Source organism: Anopheles coustani, chromosome 3 (assembly GCF_943734705.1).
Source record: "Anopheles coustani chromosome 3, idAnoCousDA_361_x.2, whole genome shotgun sequence".
Taxonomy (NCBI): Eukaryota; Metazoa; Arthropoda; class Insecta; order Diptera; family Culicidae; genus Anopheles; species Anopheles coustani.
In genome coordinates, this window is record NC_071288.1 from 83439781 (window position 1) to 83450634 (window position 10854).

Genomic DNA, 10854 nt, shown 5'->3' on the forward strand with positions numbered 1-10854 from the left:
AACGTATTTTTTAAATTTTTTTACCGGTTTATTTTATGTTTCTGGAACAGTCGCGTTTTTACAGAAACAACCCATTAGGCACTTATAACGAATTTCAAACCAGTTGAATCAATGTTGGCATTTGATAACCAGGTGCAGCAATCGAACCAACGCTATCTTATCAGACGCGCTTATCTGCTCCGTGAAACGTCAACCTTTCCTCTACTACATCGAAGCTGGCACATACAATTCAGCAGTGTATCGCGAACTGTCAAGTTTATCGTCCAGACGAAAAGAGTAAAGAGCGTTTCTTACAAAAATGGGTTCAATGTTTTCTAAAACTAAGCAGAAAAGTGAGTCATCGCGCTCCAGTGCAGTTTCACGATTCGATCCGGCCCGTGATGCTGTACCATATCAAAAATACGCCACCCAGCCGGTATCAAGCTTTGCCAGTACCACAAGAACGTTCCAAGTGCATCGAGAACAAACGCAAGTTCAGCGGTCTATGCGCACGTCCACATCGATGGTTTCGTCAGGACCTTTGACTGGATCACCTCGTTATTCCCCCGTTTATAGAAGGCCGTCGTTAAAACCGAACGTTGCATTACAGATCGAAGCCTCACCTCCGGCAGGGTATGAGTCATACAACAACACTGGTTAAACAAAGGAAAGTTACGAGAATAAAAAATATTGTTTTCTTTATCAATTTCGTCCCGTAGTGAAATCAGCAGTTCGTCGTCGAGTGAAAAGTATGACCTGTCGAAGAAAGCGTATGTACTAGTATTGCATCATTATAAGTTCAAAAACAAAGATCATAACCGCTCCGGGAGCATGAAAGATATGGAGCAAATCGAAAAAGTATTATCCGACTTCCGTACGGATGCTTTGAAAATCCATTCCAACTTATCATTGCTATCGGTACGACAAGCAATGGATGGAGGTAAGCAACTTCAACACCTGATTGTCCATGAATTTTCAATGTTTAACATTTCCCTTCCTCTGGAAACAGTTAGTACCAAAGATTTTAGCAAGAATAGCTGCTTAATTGTGTTTATCATGAGTCACGGATATACACACGACACCATCATGGCTTACGATGGAGATATGTACTCTTTCCACAACGATGTCGTGGAAAAATGTACGATGAATGCAACACTCAAGGGAAAGCCCAAGATATTTGTAATACAAGCATGTCGAGGGGGCGCCGAGATTCAAACTGACTCAACTAGAAAAATTATAAGCGACAAAAAGGACATTGTGACTTTCCAAAGTACATATGAAGGTAAAAATGGACGGCCGTTGTAGGCTTTGCTTGGGGCAAGAAATTGTTCTTAACCTAATAACTTCTTTATAATTACAGGCACCGTTTCGTACCGTAATGAGAAGACCGGAACCTTCTTTATGCAACATTTTCTTTCACTGCTAAAATCATGTGACCGAACTCTTGACATACATGAGATCAATATGCGCCTGAATAATGATTTTACAAAAAACAGGTTTGTTGTTAATATTTCATCTACGTGTTCACGTATTTAAGATAATAACACATTTATTTACTTTTAGAATCACCCAAACGCCGACAATGTTCACAACACTACAAAAACGGCTAATACTTGGTGACTTGAGGAAATCTCGTTCGTAATAGATGTATGAACTATGTAATCTAATAGCCCGTAATACATCCGATTACACAATTCCCGATTACCAACGCCAACGACAAGCATTAATAAGAGACAAATGTTTAGTAATGGGCATTGGTTTTTTTTTATCTAGGCGCTCTCGTAAATTCAGCTCCACACACTTTTGTTTAGTTAATCTATAAAATCAAGACATATCTTATCGGTAGTCTCAGCAAGATAATTCAAAGCTTCGCTAGTCTTCGTTCAAAGTAGAGGCCTAATATGACATTAAAATGTGAAATTAGAATGTGGCCAAAATTGTAAAACCATAACAGGTATAATTTTTCAATAGGTTTTATAAAAACAGCATTTCATTCATGAGGGTATGAATAGTGCATACAAATTGAAATCCTTCTTTTCAAATAATGTATTACTATTTTTATGTGTAATAATTGTATAAAACTTAGGTTAACGGTGATTTCATTCAAATACTTCAAAAATGCAATCCTCGAAAGCATTGTTTGGACAAGTTTTTATTAAAGCTTGTAAGTGTGTGTTTGTTTAAGAGAAGAGAAGCTCATAATATTTGTGCTCGCAGAGAAACACGTCGGCCTGGCTCGTTTTAATAAAGTCCAGCACTGAAATTCCAATCATCCGAAGAATCTCATCAAAGAAAGATAATAAATCCGATCCGGCCTTTTTTGTCTGCGCTGCAAACCTTGGCACGGTGCGAGCAGGCAAAACGGTAGATCAGGGAGGGGGGTGAAAATTCAAAAGTGAATAGCTCTGTTCATCGATTTGTTTAATGAAAATCGCTTCCCATTCGTCTCCCACGAGGGACGGGGCTTCCGGAAAAGACTTCCATTTCATTAGCCCCGGAGCAAAGATGGAAGCTAGCGAATAAAAAATGTTTTATACTGAAATGAAGAGCAACTATGGAAGTGGGAGAAGGAAAGAGGTGGGAAATCCTTTAAGTTTATCAAAATTAATCCATTCGGAAATCCTTTCGAAAGGCATCTCAAAAAGGCATGGGATGAGCGGCAGCAGGCATAACATGAACCACTTTTAGAAATTCTTGTATCTTATCCTATTCCGTTCTTATTTCGAAAAATCTTAAGCCATGGAAGGGTGATTGCAAGTGCCTGCATTTTATCTTGTTTGTGCTCTTGTTCAAAGAATGTTATGGCTCAAAAAGTTCATTGCACATTGCAGTGTGACTGCAGGATCCAGTATAACGTGAACAAATCTCCTCATTTGGCATTCGAGAAAAGTTCGTTTACTGTTGTGGCGAACATAAACATTGCTGCTTGTAAAGTGCTTCCATCGGTGCCTGGGATTTACTTCCGAGGTCATTGAGAAATAAAACCGGACAAGAAAACAACTCACTTCACCCCTGGAGAATTTTCCTACAGTGCACTTTAGAGACGCGCGGTTTAATACGGGTCAAATGCCAAACCCCAAGGGTTCGTTGTTTGGAACACATAATTAAAAAAGTGCCCGTTGCCAGTTGAAATGCAGACCGACGGTGCTCGTGCTGGTAAGAGGTTCTTCCAACCGGCAGCCGGAACTCGTTTTGCAACAGGCGACTTTTCCAAGCCTTCCTTTTAAGTCCACGCGTTCTGGCTTCGGAAAACCATTGCCGAGGGAAAATCCGGCGCGCGAGATTTGTGCACCCGTTGGGAATAGCAATGAGCAAACGAAGAGCCTTTAACGCGGGAACCGAAGCAATGCGCCACGGAAAGGACTTGGAGAACTGGTCCAGCCTGAATGGTGCTGTTTCCTTTCTCCTTTCAAAGTAATACACAATTCTGCACATGTTTCTCCCATTCTTTAGGGCAAACAATAACAAATGATTTATTTTGATTCTTTCATTGTGCAAGTAGAACTATAAATAGGACGGTAAATCTGTCAGCTTTCTCCAGCATTGACTCAACCTACAACTGAGAAAAACGATAAGCCTGCTTTAAGAAATGTTTTACGAAACTAGTCAAGTATTTAAGCTAATTAAGGCAGAAAACCCAATGCTCTTTTAAGCTTTGTTCTCAATTTGTAATGTTAAACAAAAGATGGTGTGGTACGTATCTATCTCACACTCCCTGCCCCGACTCATTAGACTGGTGTTAAGACCCATTGCAGCCAGCAGGAAATCTTTGATGTGCTGTTGGATAACTCGCCATGAACTGTAGCCCTCCGCAATGGTGGGTAGATTCGTGATCATGGGTAGAACTCTGTAGCTCTGGTAGCCACTGTTTTTCCGCTCGACTCGTTTGACTTCCGGAATGGAAATGGTAAGGTTTATCATTTGTGCAAAAGTTGTCCTTCTGATTACGGAGCAAAACGATAGAAGGACAATTGAACTCAACTCTCTTATACAGGAAAATCATGGGATGGTAGAACAGAACAATGACAATCTACTTAAGAGTATTATCATAGTAGTGTTAACGATAAACTGCAGGAAATCTGATTACGAACGTAACACTTGTGCGTTTTAGTGAACTGTACGCATTTAGAATGATGATCCATTTTTACTCAATGCTATAGAATGTATTCATTAATATAGTAACTACAGAAAATACAAAAAAATCTAACACGCTTAAAGATTGTTTCGCTTTCTCATAACACAAAATAAGGCAAGTGCTGGTAGCTGTAACAAAGAGTAATCATGTATGTGTAACATCCATCAACTCGTGTCCGGAAACAAGTGTAAAGATTGCCTGATTTACTCTACACAATGCCAGCAGACTTTATAGTGGTTGTTCAACCGTAAACATTCAAGCGAAAACGTGCAAGCTAGCTTGTGAAATGAGTAAAATCTTTGTTAAATTTTTTGGCAGCAGACCATGTCACACTGGCTTGGAACCGAGGAAACCAATAGTAGTGTGAGTAGATAAACTTTTCGAACAACATTTTCACTTGATTAGCAAAGTTTTCTAGTGCGTTGTCACTGCACCTTCACTACTAGGGTGTTTGTATGTGTATGCGTGCTTGTACGAGGGATGCTGCTGAGCACAACGATGAATCCATTGGCAGATCGTCAGGTGAAGGAGTGTTTCATTTGTGCAAATGAAGCTTTATTAAAGTTAGAAACTTTGTTGACTGTTATAAAAAATTTGCACTTGCTTGGCATCCATCTGCGCACGAAGGGAAAGTCAAAAACCGCTTCTGAGATCACTATTAAGGTTTCATTAAAACTTAAGCAATCTTTCCTTTTAAATGCCAGAAATAATTTGGAATATTCAAAAAAGCTGTTTTAAATCACAACATTTTTAAAAGCAGGAAAGTTTCGCTTGCTTGTTTAACAAAATTTGAAGTTTGAGCAATTGTGAGCTATAGTTATAAATAAGATATAGTCAAGTATACAGATACTGGAGAAGATTTGAACAAACTGGCCAAGATTGAATTTGAATGTAAATATGAAAAATTGAAAATATTGTCTTTAGGGATTTAGGATTTACTTATGAATTTAATTTAAACGAAAAACTTATTTTGAACCATATAGCTAATTTTAGTCCTCCTACCTCATACTGTAGACACAAGATTGGAAATAACTTTCCATCCTGGTTTTAATCTTAAAATGATTTAATAGAAAGCCTTTATTGGAATATCATCCCACATAGCCTCCTCAATGATATAACTCAATGTTTTCGTACGTATTTACCCCCCCGATTGCATATTGCACGAGATGAGTAATGTTTATTTGAGCCCACCGGCATGAGTTACAGTATCTTGGTTGGATCACTCCCCTTCAACTGGATTGAAAATTGAAACAGAAGCCTTTGATTCACAATTTTCATTGAAGAATTTTCCCTTATGCTTCCAGCACGTTGAGTTGTACCCCAGGCGTAAGAAAAACGAAGTGCATGGCTATTCCGGTAGCTCATAAGGACCGAGAATTCACGGACGGTATCACTACGGCGCAGATATGTGCTGTTTATTTTTGTCTGTTTGATTGTGGCTTTGTTTATTGTAAGGAAAGGTATGCTACGACACAGCAGGCAAAGCTCAGGGATAGGTGCTAGAAGCGAGAGCTCGAGGGAGAGGACAAGCATGTGTCCTCAGGTTGTCCGGATTGCTATACCGTTGCTAACTGCAGCTATCCTTCAGGTGGAACCGCTTGAGTGGGGCCAATGCGAGCTCGGTTTTATTGATATTGGATATAGTCGAACGATGCGAAAGATTGGTCGGCTGGGTATGCTACTGTTGCTATTTTCTACCCTCAGCAGCACACACGCGCCCGCACACATCGGCACACGAATACAAACAAACAGAACTTCCTGGTTTGTCCCAGAGAAAATTGAAATAGTTTGTCTTCCACTTTGGCTCTCAATTTTTCACAAACCGTACAGAAACAAAACCACTTGATTGCAGTGCGGCTCGAATTGAAAAAACAAAGTTCCCTTCGTTCTCTGTTGAATTGGACGGTTGGTTAGGAAAAATGGACGAAAAACGAGAGAAGCAGTATAAAGCACAACCAAAAAAAAATGGAACCTTTCCGGAAATGAAAAATTCCAAAGCGGATTGCTCATTTAGAATCCGTTGCGGTTCCTTGCCAACATCTTGTTTCGTGCATGAAGAGGACAAAACACGACGAATGACAACATCCAAGCTAGAGGTTTTCATTTGTATTCAATTAAAATCCGAATACCATGCTGCATGCAGGGACTTTTCTGCAAATTGTTAAAAAAGCAGTTCTGAAACTTTGACACCGAGCAGAGAAATTCTCATCAACTCGAGCTCAGTCAATTTTATAACATTGAGTTTGAGAAGTGAATTGCTTGATAAAGCAATTTAAAATATTTGATTTAAAATGTGCATGTAGATTAAAAAAGTTTAATCGAAATTAATATAATAGTTTTACAAATTTCTATTTCTAACAGTAATATCTAAACTCCTTAAGTAAATTTATGGTCCCTCAAAATAGTTTTGTGCACTACTACTGCGTATCTGACTTAGCCAAGCTTGCAAAAATCACATTTTCTCTCTTTCTACATCTCTCTCAAACTATTAACTCTAGCGCACGAGTGACCCAAAAGTTCTGCCCAAAACTGGCGAAAACTAACTTTCCCAGCAACACTACAAGAGAGTGCACAGATCGTGAGCCTTAATCGAGCGCAACGGTTCGTACCGGCGAAAGTCATTATCACAAGTTTTCATACTCTCTGTGGAGCCGATGGATGGTAGTGCTAGGGGGGCAAGGTTAACGCCGGTAAAGTTTTTCACTTTTATGATTTATAAAAGTCAAAATGGCGCCCGATTATCCTTTGGCACGAACCCCGACACAGGTACATGGGTTTGCGGTTGTTAGTTGAATGGGAAAGTTGTACCGAGGAAGATAGGTGGTGTTGGTTGTACAATTTTTTTTCATTGACTTTTATTCGGTAGTTAACGCATGCTTCAAAGCTATTCCACAGCCATAAAAGTACAGCGTTGTTGCGCTTATTGGGGAGATTCTATCGCGTCGGTTTGCTAACTATTTTTAAGTTAAAATTAAATCGTTCCTCTACATGAAAACCACTGCTAAAACAGATATTATCACTAAAAAATCAAATGAACCATTTATTTATGATTTACAGGCATCGAGAAACAATTTTATAAACATTTTGTAATCTATACATATTTATGGTCGAATATAAAGATAATTATATTTCAAAGTGAAGGGACAAAAACTGATTTCTTCAGCACTTTTCAATTTTCACAATTTTCCACAGTACATCAAACAGATCCCTATCTCGAACTACAAACAGCTAATTTTCTCAATTACACAGAAATAAACTGAGCAAAAAGGAGAGTTCACAGATAATTTGATAAAATGTCGGTCAAAGGCTTCATTACTAAAAAAAAAGGGTGTTACAAAACCACTTCACAAAGTGAGGGAGAAAATCTCAATACCAAACAAACGAAAGCCAAGCATTATTTTCTAAAAGCGGTAATGGCTCCTCTTATACGATTTTGAAAGAAAACGGCTGGAAAACGAAGGACCTCGGATAGTTGAAATTATATGCAACGGAATGCTCCATTTCTTCGGTTGTCTGATTGTACAGTGTAATTATTACTAAACACTTAGCACCCGTTTTGTGAAACCATCAAAACCTATCAGAAGGCATGTTCCCGTACAGAGAACAAGCGTACAATATAACAATCCTCATCAGTCCTCCTAAATGATTAATAATGAAACTAAATTACGTGTTTCACGTTTTCCAGAGAATTTTATTGTTTTAGCTTACAAACACGGGTGGTTCGAATGTTTCGGGAGAAACAGGAAATGAGCGTTTTGAAGAATAATTTGAGCTATGTTTATGTCATAACCAACAATCAACAATACAAAAAACTGGCGAAAGAAAACAAGGACCCTTGCACCAACAAAATCTGGAAGAAAAGCAAAAGGAAAATAATGTTGAATATATAACCGTCGCACTTATCACTAACGACACAGATAAACACAGTCTCACTAGGACACACGGTCTCTCTCGCACACAGGAACACTCACACGGCCATGAGTGATGGTTTGGAAGTGTCCCATAACGAGTGAGGTCACAAGATAGGGCCTACATATATTGAAAAAAAAGTCCTTAAACGATTCCATGACATTTTCGGGGCTCAGTGCGACCTCAGTCCGAGCTTAAACTGTCCGTAGCTACGTGTATGTGTGTGTCTGTGTGAGTATGTGTGCGTTTTTGTGCTGGTGCTAGCAAATGACGATATTTTCCCTCAATCGGAACGTACGGTAAACGTTGCAAAGTTTTCATAAAGAAGGGGACAAGAGGAATGCGCTGAAGTTAGAACGGGAAGGATGGTGCGCAAAGAAGTGAATGACTTTCCCGACCATATGTTGTTTGTGCGGCATCGAGGCAGTAATGCGACATCCCGGTCTCGAGCTGGCCACGCTTGCTGGAAAAGTGTCGACAATCGGGCTTCCGCTGCGGCGCAAGCGGGATAGCACTCCAGCTGGAAAGCATTAAATAGCTGATGATGGTAATTTAAAGCCAGCACCGTCCCCTTTCGTTCCCCCTAAGCCCCCTCCATTTGAGGCAGTGGAGGCACGTGGTGGAAAACATGGAAAAACAGCCTCGCAGGGAAGCCTGGGAGAAAGCGCATCCTGCGCGCGCGGCAAATCGGAACGCTTTTCCCGCAGTTTCCACAGCCCAGGGAGCGTTCCGGAGGGCTCGGGAAAGAAAAGGTGGCTCTAAATTGTTCATTTATATTTATGAGATCGTAGGGACACGATGCGATGTGACTTCGGTTCGGAGCCGGTCCGAAATCGAAAGGCGGCCAAAACCGCCCGTTCATCGACTTCCACCGAAAGAAAACCCACCCCGGAAGCACGTTACGATACGGAATCGATTACAAATACTAGCTCCAATAAGGTGCCCTCCTGTATGTTTCTAGATATGTGAATGGTTGTTTGCAGTTTTATTATTTTAGTGTCATTTGAAGAGATGGAACTCTTTACAGATCGATCGTCGCTAAAAACTTCGGGGAGGGTTTTTTCCACATGTTTCGTTTTCGTCGCGAGAATCTGATGCGTAATAGGCGGGAAGCGTATTTTATCAATTTCCTGCCAACAGGCGATATTCGCTGGTTTTCAATCGGTGTGGTTTGAAGCTTGGAGGCTCATTGGCGCTTGTTACAATACAGCCATTAACTTGCTTCATATCGGCATCGACGTCACGTATGCATCGGAAGCGGTCCATTGAACCGTCCTCGAATCGTGACGATGTGTCGCGTTGAAAGCATTCCGATTGATTATCGTTAATGGTGATAACGTTGTAAAATGTCGGCAAGGGATGGAACGGTAAAGCATTCATTTTGTTTCTGCCCCATCAGCACGGTGCACGAGCGGGTATGAATGAAATTTGAAATATTTAAAAGCATAATTAATCGTCGTAAAACGGGACACGTTTTCCTCCCGAATAACATTTATACAGAACCATAATGCCATCCAACAGACAAACGGTTTAATGTTGTTTTTATCATTATACTCGAATGTTTACGAAGGTCGATCGTCTTTGTGGCAAACGGATCGGATTTATGCTACACGTTTGGAAACATTTCCACCAACTCGCCATTTAGTGCGGGATGGAAGTCGGATCCACGGTTGGAAACATTTGCTTTAATTAACATACGACCCCTTGCTTGGAGTTCATAAATTGTGTTTCGATAAATTTTGCAAACGACAACCGAAGCGGCGCTCCTCGGCAACCAGCGTCCCATTGTTTCCGGGCCGATGGAGACGCCCGGTGGAGCTGCCCGATGGAGACGCCCGGTACTTCATGAATATTTCAACTTAATTACGGATGCGGATCCATCCGGCAGCGGAGCATTCGCTTTGGGGATGCTCTTGAGGTGCTGCGTGAGCCGTGTTGACAAACTTGATCAAAATTTAAGGTTAGGATTTTTTTGTTTTATCATTTTAATTTTATCTTCCCTTCGGCCCGAGGCGATATCGTCGGGCTAGTCGTGAAACTTAAATTAAGTTATCAAAAGCTAGGAAGGCAAACGGTTGAAAAGGTGCGCGCTGTCATACTTAAAAGGATCAACAATCTTTTCATCCATCTCCGATGCCATTCTAGTAAAATGGCGTTCTTGGCAGACCGGTAGAGGTGATATTGAGTTGATTCCTTTTTCTCCTGAACTAGCTTGTTGAAAAATGTTTAAATTAAAAACCTTTACATTGTACTCTTTAATAAGTTTGTTATTTTGTGACTTGAATTTAAATTTGTCAAACAATGTTTCTAGGACATCTTTTGTTCATTGCATTTCCTAGCTGAAGTGAATCAAAATGATTGCTCTATTTAAAATGTATCAAGTACTTGCTCCCAAGCATACTAGCAAACACTCACACAGACGCTAGCCTCAAACAAACCCATCTCAACGCTGTCCCAGTTGGCCGCCGTGCGTCACTTCCGCTTTCAACCTTGAAATTCAATTCCATTTCCTGTCGCGCGTGACAGCAAAATACAGCAGCGTCGGGCGTAGTTGCAGTTACCGTCACAAGGCGGTAGCTGTGGAAGCTGCCGGAAACAAAACTCGCATCACCTGACCACCAACTAGACTCGGCGGGCCAGACACAAGGACAGGAAGGAGCGCAGCTCGAAGTGTGGCATGAAAAATGGTCAATACAACTTCGTTTCCGGAGTTTATGTACTTTTTTTCTCACTTTTGTCCCCCATGAATTGCTTTCTCGTCGTTGTGGTACAGTTTTTCAAACCTCAACCCTTCACTCACCGTCCCGGAATTGCACCTTCCCTCATCCTTG

The 10854-nt window shown here is 40.7% G+C and overlaps 1 protein-coding gene across 1 annotated transcript; it reads left to right on the plus strand.

The window, feature by feature from the left end:
- Positions 1–242: 242 nt before the first annotated feature.
- LOC131272376 (caspase-3-like) lies at positions 243–1687 on the plus strand. Its single transcript, XM_058274092.1, has 5 exons — positions 243–612; positions 699–919; positions 989–1261; positions 1340–1475; positions 1543–1687. Exons 1-5 carry the CDS (start codon positions 299–301, stop codon positions 1619–1621), a joined length of 1023 nt encoding a protein of 340 aa, XP_058130075.1. The 5' UTR covers positions 243–298; the 3' UTR covers positions 1622–1687.
- The last annotated feature ends 9167 nt before the right edge of the window (positions 1688–10854 follow it).